Source organism: Pseudochaenichthys georgianus, chromosome 16, assembly GCF_902827115.2.
Source record: "Pseudochaenichthys georgianus chromosome 16, fPseGeo1.2, whole genome shotgun sequence".
In the NCBI taxonomy this organism is placed as follows: Eukaryota; Metazoa; Chordata; class Actinopteri; order Perciformes; family Channichthyidae; genus Pseudochaenichthys; species Pseudochaenichthys georgianus.
Genome location: NC_047518.2, coordinates 24935930 through 24952264, shown reverse-complemented (window position 1 = coordinate 24952264; position 16335 = coordinate 24935930). Strand labels below are relative to the sequence as shown.

Sequence of the window (16335 nt, the reverse complement as noted above, 5' to 3'; positions counted from 1 at the left end):
TTCCGCCCACGATCCGGTGTCTCGATCAGGTAGTCCAAATCCCCTACTTTCTCTCTAACCAGGTACGGCCCACTAAACCGTGCTTGTAAGCTGGAGCCTGGGACAGGCAACAACACTAAAACCCTCTCCCCTGGCACAAACGTTCTATCCCGAGCCTTCCTGTCATACCAGCCCTTCATCCTCCCCTGTGTGTCACTCAGATGTGTCCTCGCTAGTTCACATGCCCTCTTCAGCTTCTCCCTAAAGCCACAGACATAGTCTAACAGGTTCTTCGGCTCGCTCTCCCCCAACCACTTCTCCCTCAGCAGCTTAAGCGGCCCCCTAACCGAATGCGCAAATACCAGCTCTGCAGGACTGAATCCCAAAGATTCCTGCACCACCTCCCTTGCGGCAAACAACATTAAATGAACCCCTTCATCCCAGTCGTCCTTCGTGTCACGACAGAACGCCCGAAGCATTGTTTTTAGCGTGGAGTGGAACCTTTCCAAAGCCCCCTGGGATTGTGGGTGATATGGGCTAGAGAAACTATGCGATATATCCAGCTGCTTTAAAACCTGCGAGAAGATGCGGGATAAAAAATTCGTACCTTGGTCGGACTGTACCACGCGAGGCAAACCAAAAACGGAGAAAAACCTCACCAAGGCCTGTGACACTGTTTTGGCCGTTATCCGTTTCAGCGGAATTGCTTCCGGAAACCGTGTGTTGGCACACATAATGGTCAAAAGAAAGCTATTACCTGCCTTGGTTCTAGGGAGTGGACCTACACAATCAATGATAACCCTCTCAAAAGGTTCCCCCACTGCCGGGATAGGGTAGAGTGGCGCCGGTGGAATGACCCCGTTAGGTTTACCCACCACCTGACACGTTGAACACCCCCTGCAGTGCTGCACCACATCCCGTTTCAACCCTGGCCAAAAAAATTGACGCAGCACTCTATCATACGTCTTATTGACCCCCAGATGTCCTGCGAGCCTGTGATCGTGAGCCAAACACAGAATATCGTGACGGTATTTAAACGGAACCACAACCTGCGTCACCACATTCCAATCATTCTCCGCTGACGCGTCGAGGCTAGGAGACCATTTACGCAGCAATACCCCATCCCTCAGGATATAGCAACTTTTAGAAATCTCACTCTCTCCCACTCCTGCTGTGTTCGCAAAAAGGCCTGACAGGCTTGGATCTCTACCCTGTTCCGCGATAAGCTCCTCACGAGCAAAAGAAAACCCAGCCGCGCTACTGGCAGACTCACACGAGGAAGTAGAGGGCAGTAAAGGGCTGAGACCGGCTGGAATAGATGGAAGAACAGCATCACCTTCAAGAGGGGCAATTTCAGGAACAAACTGAGATGATGACCACAAGTCGGGTTGCCCCGGGAGCGCCCCCTCCACCTCAGGCCCCCGTGGTACTGCACCCTGGGGATTATCCATAAGTGGGTCACGACACTCAGGCACCCCGTTAACAGTCGCTATGATGGTATCAAACAAGTCCACGTCGTCCTTTTCCTCGGCCAGAGCCTTAATACCCATGGCCCGCGTGACTGCACATGAGGAGAACACTCTCGGATACGCATCCGCCAGGACGTCCACCGCCCCAGACTCTGCTGGCACACAAGTCACATCTGCCTTCACGAGGACCCTACCCCCTGCCAGATCATTCCCGAGAATTAATGATACGCCCTCGACAGGAAAACAATTTTCCACCCCAATTACCACTGGCCCCGACACCAACTCAGATGTAAGATGGATAGTGTGAAGCGGAACTTCCATGACATGCATCCCAAAAGACCTGACAGTCATCCCAGCATCCACCTCTGAACCACTGTCAAAAGGCAGCACATCTCTCCGAATAAATGACTGGGACGCAGCCGTATCCCTTAATATGGTCACAGGAACCTTCACCCCTTCGCCGGACAAGGATACAAACCCCTCACTGATGAACGGTAAGTACGCTTTCATATCCTCACCCCTTTGGGCATCCCTACTCAGAGATGTGTGTGTGGGTGTGGGTGTCATTATCAACGATATTTGTTTACTGGGACGGGTAAGGGCAAAACAGTTCTCCTTTATGTGGCCTTTTTTACCACAGTGGTAACACTCACGCATTTCTCCCCTCATTCCCCGCTCAGCAACCTGGCCCACACTGCCACCGCCAGAGGCCACAGGCCTGTCACCCAAGTCCCACCTCGGTCTACTCTCCACCCTGCGCACGGGATAATTAGGTCTGTCAAAGAGCACTTTGTGCGTCAACACGAACTCATCCGCCAGGCTCGCAGCCACCGAGCACTCAGTCACCTTATGTTCATTAATGTACATCGCCACATTATCGGGCAAACAATATGACTTAAACTCCTCAAGAAGCACGAGTTCCCGCATCTTAACCAAAGTGTCCACCTTCTCCGACGCGCACCAACGATCAAACAACAGCTCCTTCTCGTAAGCAAACTCCACGTAGGTTTGCACATTGTTCTTTCTAAGAGCGCGAAACCTCTGCCTATACGCCTCCGGCACAAGCTCGTAAGCCCTAAGGATAGCAGCCTTCACCACGGCGTAATCCTGGGTGTTTGGGCAAAGTGACGCGTAAACGTGTTGTGCTTTCCCGGTGAGTGCGCTCTGGAGAAGTAATGTCCACTGGTCATTAGGCCATTTCAGAGTTGTGGCTATATTTTCGAACATAGAAAAATATTTGTCAACATCCTTCTCGGAAAATTGCGGGACCAGACGTAGGTGCCTAGTAGCATCGAACCCAGTTTCATGATGCACTGCCCGCGCCTCTACCCCAAGCCTTCCAAGCTCAAGCTCAAGCTCATGCACACGCCCACGTTCTGCCTCCTCCGCTTCCCGAGCGCATAACCGCTCTGCATGTCTCAGCTGCTCGAATTTAAACTCTAGTTCCATCTTCCTCAGCAAAACCTGGTTCTCCGAAACCGGGTCACATGTGACTACCTCCTGCTCCTCAGGTTTGCCCACAGACTCCATAACCTCCATGGCGGTCAAAGCCTCCACCAGCGCTAACCGCTGCTGCTGCTTTTTCATGCTCGGGGCAAGCCTGACACCGTAATGCTCTGCTATCCCCGATAATTCCTCCTTAGTGCACAAGCTCAACACGTTGACCGTTGGCCTAGCCACAAAATCACATACCTTCACAGGCATACCTGCCCTAGTACCGTCACACCGGGGGAGGAAGAAACTAAAGAACCAATCCCGCTTCCACCAGCATATACGACCAACCAATTAACATATACACAAAAAACAAACAAAACCGGCTTCACCCTACACGTCTGTACAGTCTGTTCTTAATAACTCTGGCCACCGCTCCCCTACCGCTATCCACTAAATAGAGAAGAGCACCGGTATGACCTTCTGAAGCATCCACACTCAAAATTATTCGCAAGAGATTAACAACTGTCGTGTGTTCAAAACAGGAAAAAAAAACTAAGGCCCATCCCTTAAACGTTTCCATCCCTCACTATCAGACCCCCTATATAACTAACTAGCTGACATACGCCGGCCTAGGAGGAGCCTGACAGGGTCTTCCTACTACCCCGACCAGCATAGACGGTATGTCTTCCAGGCGAAGGAAGGAACCATAGAAAATGGTCCAGCTGCCCTAGCTGGATGAAAACGCTCCTTATTGGAGAATTATTTACCAAGAGGGTATAAAACATGGGCCACACACACGACACTGTCAACCATAATTCAAAGTGTGGACTAAGCTCAGCGGCCACCACCAAATTCCTGCTCAAATCAGTTTGGCACGAGCCCCCATATTACGTAACCATTGACTGTTAGCAGGCTCAATGTCGAGTCAAGGCAACATAATAAAGGAGACGGTAGCCGAAGTAGTCAAAAGAAGAATTTAATTAATAATTACCACCATGGTTGGACAAAGGAAATATAAAGTAATGACAGACAAGAACACGTACTGCACAGACAGGATCAGCCACAGACAAAGGGGAAAGCAGAATCCTTATACATGAGGTAATGACGAGACAAGACACACCTGGGTTAATTACAAATGGGTACACCTGGAGGAGAAACGATAAGGACTACAAAACCATAACAGGAAACTACAGCTAGACATGACACATCACACTAGGAGCGCCTGATCAGGGCACAAACACATAACAATGAACAACAAAAAAGTGCAATTACTGACATTATTGGCCTCTCGTGTGACCACATACAACATCTAAGTTGATTTAAGTAGTCACAAAATACTTTGTATTAGATTGCATGTTGACTTTTCCACTCATTTTACCCAATCACTCTTGTGTTTAGAAAATAACTTATTAACTCAAACTAAAGTTTCTGCACACACATTTCAAATGAATCTGGAAAAAACAATGTTAGACCTTTCTGTTAGTGCTATATAAAAGCATTGCAATAACTGTTTTGTTTAAAGTTTCTTACCAGTCTCCATTATTCTGATGCAACGAAGGTCTGTCTTTTATTTGTAAGTTGATATTTATCTGGCTCTGACGCTACTTATTCTCCCCCCTATTACTCCTCCTTCTCAGTTCATGCAGCTGCCAATGAAACAGTACTTCTGCTGCTGCCATGGCTTTGTGACAAGGCATTAAGTCATGTACAGGGAGTGGACAAAATAACAACTCCTTAGAACATAATGCATGATCAACAGTTATCTGAATCTAAAAGTATATCTTTAAATAGCTGGAGCTAAATGGGCATCTCTCTAGTAATCAATCAATCAATCAATCAATCAATCAATCAATCAATCAATCAATCAATCAATCCAATCAATCAATCAATCAATCAATCAATCAATCAATCAATGTTTATTTATATAGCCCAATATCACAAATGTTACATTTGTCTCAGTGGTCTTCACAGTGTGTACAGAATATCAGTATGACAATACGACACCCTCTGTCCTTAGACCCTCACATCGTACAAGGAAAAACTTCCAAAGAAAACCCAGTTTAAAGGGAAAAATGGGAGAAACCTCAGGGAGAGCAACAGAGGAGGGATCCCTCTCCCAGGACGGACAGACGTGCAATAGATGCCGTGTGTAAATTGAAAAGATAATACATTTGCAACATAGGTAGTCCAAATGTTTGGAAATGCATGTGTGTATAATAGGAAGATGAATCCACGAGGATATCCATCCAGGACCTATGATCCAGGACCACAGCCACGACTCAAGATCCAGCGCTCGCGATCCAGGACACAGGACCGCAGGATCATCCATGACTCCGGATCCCAGCGTATATAGACACCAAAAAGAAAGACATTTGGGGAAGCTGGGTTAATCGGAACATGAGTGTACACGGGTATAGACAGAGAGAAGGAAGAAGTAAGATGTCCCCCGACAAACTAAGCCTATATCAGCAAAACTAGGGGCTGAATCTAATCAGCCCTAACTATAAGCTTTATCAAAAAGGAAGGTCTTAAGCGCACTCTTAAAAACGGATAGGGTGTCTGCCGCCCGAACACAAACTGGAAGCTGATTCCACAAATGTGGAGCTTGATAAGAAAAGGCTCTGGCTCCCATTGTACTTTTAAAGATTCTAGGAACAACCAACAACCCTGCATTCTTGGAACGCAATGCCCTAGTAGGACAGTAGGGTATAATGAGTTCTTTAAGGTAAGATGGCGCCTGCCCATTAAGGGCTTTGTAGGCGAGAAGAAGAATTTTAAATTCTATCCTGTGTTCTATAGGGAGCCAGTGTAAGGCAGCCAGAACAGGAGTAATGTGGTCCCTTTTCCTAACTCTGGTTAGTACACGAGCCGCAGCATTTTGAATCAGCTGAAGCGACTTGATTGACTTCTTGGTACTCCCTGATAATAAAGAGTTACAATAATCCAGCCTAGAAGTAACAAATGCATGGACTAGTTTCTCTGCATCGTTTTGAGGCAAGATATGCCTGATTTTTGCAATGTTACGTAGATGGAAGTAGGCGGTCCTTGAAATTGATTTTATGTGGGCGTTAAAGGATAAATCCTGATCAAATATAACACCAAGATTCCTTACAGTCTCACTGGAGGCCAAATTAATGCCATCCATAGTTAGTATGTCTTTAGATAATTTGTTTCGTAGATTCTTCGGGCCAAGTACAATAACTTCAGTTTTGGTCGTGTTTAACATCAAAAAGTTTAAGGTCATCCACGTTTTTAAGTCCTTAAGGCAGTCTTGAATTTTATTTAGATGATTCATTTCATCAGGCTTGATTGATAAATATAGTTGAGTATCATCCGCATAACAATGAAAGTTTACAGAATGATTCCTTATAATATTGCCTAACGGAAGCATATATAATGTGAACAAAATAGGTCCGAGCACTGAGCCCTGTGGCACTCCATGGCTAACTTTGGTTTGCGTGGAAGATTCATCGTTAACACGTACAAACTGAGAGCGTTCAGATAGATAGGACCTAAACCAGCCTAAAGCAGTTCCCTGTATGCCAACTAAGTGCTCTAGTCTTTGCAATAGGATATCATGGTCGATAGTATCAAATGCAGCACTAAGATCGAGCAAAACAAGAATAGAGACAAGTCCCTTGTCTGAGGCTATTAGAATATCATTTGTGACTTTAACCAGAGCTGTCTCTGTGCTATGATGTGTTCTAAAGCCAGACTGAAAATCTTCAAATAAATCATTGTTTTTTAAGTAATCACACAACTGTTTTGCGACCGCTTTCTCAAGAATTTTTGAGAGGAACGGAAGATTAGAAATAGGTCTATAGTTGGCTAAAACCTCTGGATCGAGGTTGTGCTTTTTAAGAAGCGGTTTTATCACTGCTACTTTGAATGATTGTGGAACATAGCCTGATAATAAAGACATATTCATAATATTTAATAAAGAAGTGCTAATTAATGGAAAAACTTCCTTCACAGCTTAGTTGGAATTGGGTCTAACATACACGTTGATGGTTTAGAAGAGAGAATCATTGAATGTAATTGTTCAAGGTTAATGGCTGAAAAGCATTCTAGTTTACTATCTAGTGTAATATTAGAACTTACGATTCCGGGAGCTGTTGATAACACTATACTGGTCGAAGGCAAGAGGTCATTAATTTTGTTTCTAAGAGTAACAATTTTATCGTTAAAAAAGCACATAAAATCATTACTACTGAGTGCTAAGGGAATAGAAGGCTCAATCGAGCTGTGGCTCTCTGTCAGCCAGGCTACAGTGCTGAAAAGAAATCTTGCATTATTCTTATTCTCATCTATTAATGAAGAGTAGTAGGCTGCTCTCGCTTTACGCAGTGCTTTCTTATATTCATTGAGAGTAATATGCCAAATTAAACGAGATTCTTCAAGTTTAGTGGAACGCCATATCCTTTCAAGTTGTCTAGACTTTTGCTTTATTTTGCGGGTTTCGGCATTATGCCATGGAGCTAATCTATGTTGTTTTATTTTCTTCTTTTTCAAAGGAGCAACAGAATCTAATTTTATTCGCAGCGCATCTATAGCAACAACATGATCAATTTGGGGTGGTGTACATTTTGTATAAGTTTCCTCCCCTACATGCAGACATGCTATCGAGTTAAGTATTGGTTGAATCTCTTCCTTAAATGTGGCTATAGCACTAACAGATAGGTTCTGCTGCAAGAGCTTTTGACTAATGCTTTGTAGTCTAGTAACAGTACTTCAAAAGTTACTAAGAAATGGTCGGATAAAGCAGGATTATGCGGTTCGACTAATAGTTGCTCAATTTCAATACCATAAGTCAGAAGTAGTAATGTCTTAACATTTGTTGTAAAGCATGAAAACCAACACTGTAGTCAAGTTATATTTTATTAATGAGTTTTCACAAATGCATCATTCAAAGCCAATTGAAAAGTAACATTTACGATACAGCTATTATTAATGCTGTATAGAATTACTTGTTGATCACAGTGAGGAGCAAGTGTTCTGAGTGTGTTATTTGCACATTAGTTGGAAGCGACAGTCTGGTCGATCCAGCTGTGCAGGTAGGATACGCGGGCGTACACTGCAGGGGTGCGCACGTTGCAGTTGGAGGTGCCCCAGGACACAATACCCACAAGGGACCACACTCCACCGTTCTGACAGACCAGAGGGCCACCAGAGTCACCCTGAAAATAGATTTGTTTCTTTTTAAAAACATGCATGGGGTCACATCATTTGAATTAAACCTTGTATGAAGTTTAACTATTGATAATTCAACACATTTGTATGAAACATATTACATATCAATATTACAACTGGTTTAAATCTGACCCATTTTTAAGTTTTTAAGAATTGTTTATTTTTCCCAGAAATCTGTATTTCAGGCACGGTTGTTACCTGACAGGAAGAGACTCCAGAAGCACCGGCACAGATCATAGCATCAGTGATCCTGTTAGAACCCCAGTACTGCTTGCACTGAGCCGGGCTGAGCATAGGCAGGGAAGTCTGCTGGAGGTAGCGGGGGCTTGCTGAGAACGAAATAGAATAAAGGTAATGAGGCTAGCTGTCCTAAAATATGTTTGCATCGTTCTCAAGGAGGTATGGTTCATCGTGTGCAATACTTAGAAGGTGGGCTCACTCACAGGTTTGGCCGGTCTTGCCCCACCCGGTGGTGACACATGAGGTTCCAGTGGGGATGCTGGTGCTGGAGGAGGCCAGGCACACAGGAGTCACACGGGATGTCATCTGAACTGGGGAGGACAGCTTCAGAAGGGTGATGTCATTGTTGAAGTTCTGGGCGTTGTAGTAGGGGTGAGTGATGACCTGGATGGAGAGGTGAGCACAAATCATGAGCCATGAATGCCAGTGTTTCTCCAGGAAATCCACTGAGATACTATATATTTTTTGAAATAAAGAGAACTTTTGGTGTTGCTTACCCTGGAAATTGTCTTGACCTGAATTTGCTCAGCATGGACTGACGATCATGTTCTCCCAAAATCACGCGGTGGTTCCTAGAGCTGGAAAAAATTCAAACATACAGAGAAGTGATCACAAAGGGGAACATGTTGTGACTTTTCTCATTTAGATGTGGGAGATGGCAAAAATGACTTACGACACGCGGCAGTGAGCAGCAGTGACAACCCAGTTCTGGCTGATCAGAGATCCTCCACAGAAGTGGAATCCCCTACCGTCCTACAGTTATAACATTACATATTAACAATATTGTAATTTTCTGAATTACAGATTAACTTTGTATTACTCGGTTTACCTGAAGGGAGACCTGCCAGGGCCAGGATCCAGACACAGCGTTCTGTCCATTTACAATCTTGTCGTTACCTCTCACTTGGGGCCTGATAGAAGGTACTCCACACCCTGAGGCCAAATCACACGAACGAAAAAAGGGGTACAAGAATCCAGTTATTTCTTGTACGTGATGCTACTTAGTAATGCAATAGTATATTTCGTGATCAATTCACAAAAATAGCTATAATTAACTTTAATAAGTTGCATTGAAATAACTCAGTAAATTTGTTTTCTTTTATCTGCATAGATTCAGTATGTACCCTCTCAATGTAGTGCTATGATTTTAGAGACTGCAATAAATGCAAATGCAGATTCCACTGTTCTGATTGTGTAGTAGTAACTATTTTAAACGATTTTCTGCATATAGTGGTGTATTTCTCTAAAATAAGATTTTTGAAAATTACAATGTGGCTGCTCAGCATCGCAGTATATTGCATCACAATTATATCTTGATGCTTAATGCCAGATTGTTGCGAATACACAGCTCTAATCAAAAATGGAAATGCTTGTTCCAATGTTGTGAATGTATATACCAAGAAGTGTTCTAGCACACAGTCACAGAAAGGTTTTCTACAGATAATGCATCTGCTGGTAAACCGCCAGACACTTACCCAGTGCAGAGACCACAAGAGCAAAACAACTGACAAGGAAGAACATGGTCACGTCTCACTTTTCCTGAATGTCAGAACTGGGGAACGCTGCCTTTTATATGATTGTATCCCCCACACATGACCCTGAGACCTATACTGTGTACACACACACACACACACACACACACACACACACACACACACACACACACACACACACACACACACACACACACACACACACACACACACACACACACACACACACACACACACACACACACACACACACACACACACACACACACACACACACACACACACACACACACACACATCTTTGGTGATAAGTATGGGAAGAGAACACCTGATCATATTCTTATTCCTATGTTCCTGTTTGGCCTGTTCTTGTCCACAAAGGTCATGGCTTTGCAAACACATTGTTGCTAAATCATTTCATTGGTTAGAAGCAACACAATATTCTTTCCATTTTACTGTCTTTGTGTTTTTGAATTCATTATTAAGATACATTTGCACCACATTCAATATATTAAGCTGTCTAATTGCTAATATGTCCTTGCTTGCACAACTCAAACCTTATTCATCAGCAGACACAAGATACCAGATATTGTTTCTATCCTTCTTGACAACTACAGCAACACCTTTCTTATCGGATCTTACAAAATTGTTATTTCCTGTCAAATATGTTAACTCACAGGAAAAAATATATTAATCACAACCTTAGTGGTCTGTGAACAGGAACCAGTTTTATCTTAAGCATCTGCATCTCGAGACTTCCCTTGCAAAACTATTTTATGCACTAATATTCTGGTTGACCTCATTGGTAGAGCAAGGCAAAGAACACTGGTAGCCACTTCACTCTGACACCTCTCTGATAATGTATTGATATGTTTGTGCTTGTGCATATGTTCTTCTTCTTCTTCTTCTTCTTCTTCTTCTTCTTCTTCTGTGGTGGAGGTGTGTTTTTGAAGAGGGAAGAGGGATTTTCACTTTTAGTTCGTTTGTTTCTGTTTCAATCGTTTTCTTTCACTGTATGATCTTACGTGGGGATATTTGTACTCTTTCCAAGTACGGTTAATTTGTTTTTCCGTGCCTCGTGGCTGGGATGGCGTCCTTCGGGGCGCCGCCGGTGTCTCTGAGACACGGAGTGCGTTTGGTGGCTCAGGCCGCAAGCACAGTGGAGCAGGTGCTGCTGGCTGTGGGGGAGCAGGTAGGCCATGTAAACATCTCCTATGCTTCCCGCATGAACAAAGCGGTCGTGGTCTTTTTGAAAGACCAGAAATATGTAACCGAACTTATTGAGAGCGGATTAATGGTAAACGAGGAATATATCCAAGTTTCGCCGTTGGCGACACCGTCCACGCGGATCACTGTGTCTGGCGTTCCTCCATTCATCCCGAATGAGGCGCTGGAACGGGAGCTGAAGCGGTTCGGTAAGTTTGCCAGTAATCTCCGCACTGTTGCTCTGGGGTGTAAAGATGAAAAGTTAAAACATGTCCAATCTCTACGGAGACAGGTGTTCATGTTTCTGACTTGTCCCACTCAGACACTGGATGTGTCTTTCCGGGTGAGGCATGAAGAGGGGTTTTATATGGTTTATGCGAGCTCAGGGAACGTAAAGTGTTTTGAGTGCGGGGAGTCGGGTCACAAACGTGTTGCATGTCCACAGAGACGGCACGCCGCTCCGCCGGGTGCGGCCGAGCCCGAGGCCGCCGAGCCCGTGGCGGCGGAGCCCGTGGCCGCCGAGCCCGTGGCCGCCGAGCCCGGGGCCGCCGAGCCAGTCGCTGGGGCGGCCGGGGCCGCTGGGTCGGCCGGGGCCGCTGGGTCGGCGGCCGCGGAGCCCGGTGTCGCGGGGGCTGCTGTTGCACCCGCCGGGGCCCCAGGGGCTGCGGATGAAGTAGAGATGAATATCGGGAGAGATGAAACGGGGATTGTAGAGAATGTGGTGAGTGTGAGAGGAGAACATGTGGAAACAGGTAAACGGGTGGGAGATGATGTAGCGGGACAGGTGAGGACCGGGGCTGTGGGACAGGTGGAGGCTGTTGGCACACAGCAGGAGCTGCCGTCTGGTTCTGGGAGGCAAACAGAGCTTCAACAGGCTGCAGACATTAATGAGGTGACAGAGATGGACACAGACGGTGAGGGGGATTCTGACTGTGTTTCAGTTGCAGATAGTCTCTCTCATAACGCAGAGATATATTCTTTGGAAGAGATTAATGTCTTTTTAGATGAGTCCTTTGGCAAGGCAGTGGAAGTGAGAGAGTTTTTCCCTGACACTAACAAGTTTCTTCACACAGTGAGCACTCTTCAGAAAGTTGTAGGGTTAGACCTGCTGGATGAAAAGAAACGCTATCGTCTCAGGAAGCATGTCACTAATATGAGAAAAGTTCCGAAAGGAAGCAAAAAAGGGGGGAAACTGAAAAGGTCTAAATAATGTCAACATGATCATGCAACACTGGGTGTCTCCTCTCTGCTGTGTGTACCTGTCTGTTATTTTTCTCTATCTCCTTCCTCTGATGCAGGCTTTAAGGGTTGCTTCTTTAAACATTAACGGGGGTAGAAGTGCACAGAAAAGAGCTTTAGTGCTGGAGGTCTTTAATCAGAAAAAATTAGATGTGATATTTCTGCAGGAAACGCACAGTGATAGCCTGATGAGACGGACTGGGGGATGTGGTGGGGGGGTCAGTATGTACTCAGTCATGGCTCAAACCTCAGTGCTGGAGTAGCTGTTTTTTTCTCCCCCTCTCTAAATGTTAAGATTGTATCCAGCACAGAGATAGTGGCAGGTAGAGCCTTGATGGTGAAGTGGAACTGTTAGAGTTCTTTTTCACTTTTATTAATGTTTATGCACCCAATCAGGGCCCTGCACGTGTATCTGTGTTTCAGTTATTAAAAGATGAGTTGGACACTAGTGTACAGGGGGAGTGTGTGATACTGGGGGGGGACTGGAACGCTTGCACTAATGTCACTTTAGACAGAATAGGACGGGAGCCGCATCCTCAGTCGTCCCTTTTACTGTCACAGGTGATGAGAGAGGCTGACTTAGTGGATGTGTGGAGGATGAAACACCCCTCTGTTAAACAATACACCTGGATGAGAATGCTAGATGGGGGCGTCAGTGCAGCCAGGCTAGACAGATTTTACATGTCTGCTTCTTCTATTACTCGTGCAGTGAACTGTCACATCCAACCGGTTGGTTTCACAGACCATCAGCTAGTTTCTTTAGATTTAGTTTTATCCAACACAGAGAAGCCGAGATCGTTCTGGCAGTTTAATGTTAAATTTTACAAGATTTGACTTTTTGTGAGAATTTTAAATTCTTTTGGATCAACTGGAAATCAAAGAAAGAGTCTTTTCCCTCCCTGAGTCAGTGGTGGGAGGTAGGAAAGGCTCAGATTAGAGTGTTCTGCCAACAGTATACAGCCTACTCCACTGCAAACATTAGGAGAGCTATAGAGCAGTTAGAGAGGGAGATCAGAGAGTTAGAGAGTGTGTCTGCTCGAAATATAGAACAGTCCCTCCTAAAACAACAACAGCTTAACTGTTTTCTTCAGGAGAAGGCCAAGGGAGCCCTGATCAGAGCCCGTTTCATTTCCATGAGAGACATTGATGCACCAACCACCTTCTTCTTCAACCTGGAGAGGTCTGTGGGCCAAAGGAAGCAGATGGTATGTCTGCGTCTCCTGATGGACAGGTAACCTCTGAGCCTGCTGAGATGAGGAGGCATGCAGTGTCCTTCTACACAGACCTGTTCAAAGCTGAAGGTTGTGACGTGGAAGCTGCTGATGAACTTCTTCAGGGTCTTCCACAGCTGAGTCCAGCCGAAAGTGACACCCTGGGCTCTGACATTACGCTGGAGGAACTGACCTCTGCGGTGACACAGATGGCCTCCGGCAAGGCTCCCGGCATAGACGGTTTACCTGCAGACTTTTTTAAACATTTCTGGAGTATTCTGGGACATGACTTGCTAGAAGTGTTGATGGAGTCCTTTGGGAAAGGGACTCTTCCAGCTTCCTGTAGGCGTGCAGTGATTTCACTGTTGCCTAAGAAAGGAGATCTAACCCTGCTGAAGAACTGGAGACCTGTGGCTCTCCTATGTACGGACTATAAGATACTGTCAAAGGTCTTAGCTAACAGACTGAAGGTTTTTATCGAACTTCTTATCGGTCCTGATCAGACATATTGCATCCCTGGCAGATCAATTGTGGACAATTTGTTTTTGATGAGACACTTTTGATGTTTGTAAACTGTATAATATAAATGTTGGTATTATTTCTATTGACCAGGAGAAGGCGTTTGATCGTGTGGATCACACGTTTCTGGCTGCCACATTGCAGGCTTTTGGTGTTGGGGAGCATTTTTGTCCTGGGTGAAGTGTTTGTACAGTGATGCATGTTGTGTTGTGAAGGTGGGGGGAGGGCTGAGCAGACCTGTACCAGTTAAAAGGGGGATCAGGCAGGGCTGCCCTATCTCAGGCCTATTGTATAGTATTGCCATCGAGCCGCTTTTGTGCAGACTTAGAAACCGGCTGAGGGGCCTGTGTCTGCCAGAGTCAGCTCAGGCCCCCCCGGTGGTTGTATCAGCTTATGCTGATGATGTCAGTGTTTTTGTCCAGGGTCAGCGAGATATCCAGGAGCTACAGGACAGTCTAGCTTTGTACAGGAAGGCTGCTTCAGCCAAAGTTAATTGGGAGAAGAGTGAGGCAGTTTTGGTAGGTCAGTGGAGTTTGAAAATAGGCCCAGTCTTCCTGGTAACCTTAGCTGGGGAAACAAGGGTTTAAAAGTCCTGGGAGTTTGGTTGGGGTCCGAGGACATGGTGGCACAGAACTGGGAGGGATTGCTGGAAAAGGTGCAAGCAAAATTAGCCAAATGGAAATGGCTGCTCCCCCAGCTGTCCTACAGGGGAAGAGTTCTTGTCGCCAACAATCTGGTTGCCTCGTCTCTGTGGCACAGACTGCAGGTGTTAACCCCACCGCCGGGCCTCATGAAACAACTGCAGCGGCTCCTCGTGGATTTCTTCTGGTCGGGTCATCACTGGGTGCCAGCATCGGTCCTGTACCTGCCCGTGGCGGAGGGGGGGCAGGGCCTCGTGGACATTACTGCAAGGACTGCTGCTTTTAGACTGCAGGCAGCTCAGCGGCTGCTGTATGGTGCCTCTCCCTGCTGGCTGGCTATGGCCCGGCTGTTGCTCTGGAGGGCGGGGGGCTTTGGTTTTGATAAACACCTGTTTCTGCTGAAGGCCCCTGCGTACAAGATCACTGGACTTACACCTTTTTACTGCTCAGTCATCAATGCCTGGAAGATTCTGAGTTTTACCAGACCACCCGACCCCCGCCCTGGGATGTGGCTGTTTGAGGAGCCACTGTTTGACACTGGTTTTCTTTCTGGAACCCTTTTCTCTTCAGCCACCCTAAAGAACGCGTTCATTGAAGCGGGAGTGGTAAAACTTGGCCATTTGACGGGGGTCTCCATGGAAAAACTGGCTGAGGTGACGGGCATTCGATCAACCCGAGTTCTGGAGAACCTGGTAGATGAGGTGTGGCAGTCGCTGTCGCCATCCCACCTGACTTTTGCTCTGGATGCAGATCTGGCTGACCAGTGGAGAAAGGGACATGATTATGTTTTTCCTTCCTTGAGTGTGGGTCCTGCGGTGGGGGAATGGAGAGAGGAGGATGGTCTCCTGCTATCACTGGGGACTCTAACACCTGCAAAGTTCAGCGCCTGCAATGGGAAGAAGCTATACCTTAGCTGCGTAAAGGTGTTAAACCTCGGCTCGCTTGCAGGCGTCAGAGAGTCGAGGTGGACGGATGTGTTTGGCTTGGGCTCTTCCCCTCAGGGCAGCTGGCGGATCCTGTATAAATCTCCGGTTGAAAAACGGATGGCTGACATCCAATGGAGAATTATACACGGTGCAATAGCCACTAACAAATACAGAGCTCATTTTGACCCAGGCACAAGGGGAGGCTGTCCGTTCTGTTTTATGGCAGAAACATTGGAGCATTTAGTCGTGTCCTGTCCCAGATTGGCTGGTCTTAAAAAAATGTTACAGGGGTGGGTGGAAGGGTTCGGGGAGGTTTTCTCCATACCACTTTTTGTCCATGGCCCCAAATACATCCTGAAAAAGAAGGAAACCCTACTGTTGATGAATTTCTTGTTTGCTAATGCAAAATTAGCAATCTGGAAAAGTAGGAAGAACCAACTTGCTGGAGTGGGATGGACGGATGCAGTGCTCTGTCTGAGGGGGCTGGTGGCAGCGCGTCTGAGGGTGGAGCATGCGTACTATACGCTGATCAATCACCTGCAGGGGTTTCTGGATGTGTGGGCTGTGGGGCAGGTTCTGTGCTCGCTGGGGGAGAATGACTCTCTCATATTGAAGTTTTAAAGGATAGGTGTAGTTTTTGTTTTTAAAGTGTATAAAAGAGGATGTTTTTAAATGGGTAAAACGCTTTTCAAATGATATTTATTTGGTAGTCATGAAAATCTGTTTATTTATTTGATTGTGTAATGTTTTAGTTTTGTTCCGACTCTGTTGCAGGGTGGGTGTATGTT

The 16335-nt window shown here is 45.9% G+C and overlaps 1 protein-coding gene across 1 annotated transcript; it reads right to left on the bottom strand.

Moving 5' to 3' along the window:
* Nucleotides 1–7771: 7771 nt before the first annotated feature.
* Nucleotides 7772–9833, bottom strand: LOC117460649 (chymotrypsin-like protease CTRL-1). The gene is given in 8 exon segments (XM_034102200.2): nt 7772–8059; nt 8271–8401; nt 8516–8696; nt 8810–8844; nt 8847–8890; nt 8986–9065; nt 9142–9245; nt 9788–9833. Coding segments are annotated over 8 exon segments (783 nt in total). The 3' UTR covers nt 7772–7897.
* Nucleotides 9834–16335: the final 6502 nt, after the last annotated feature.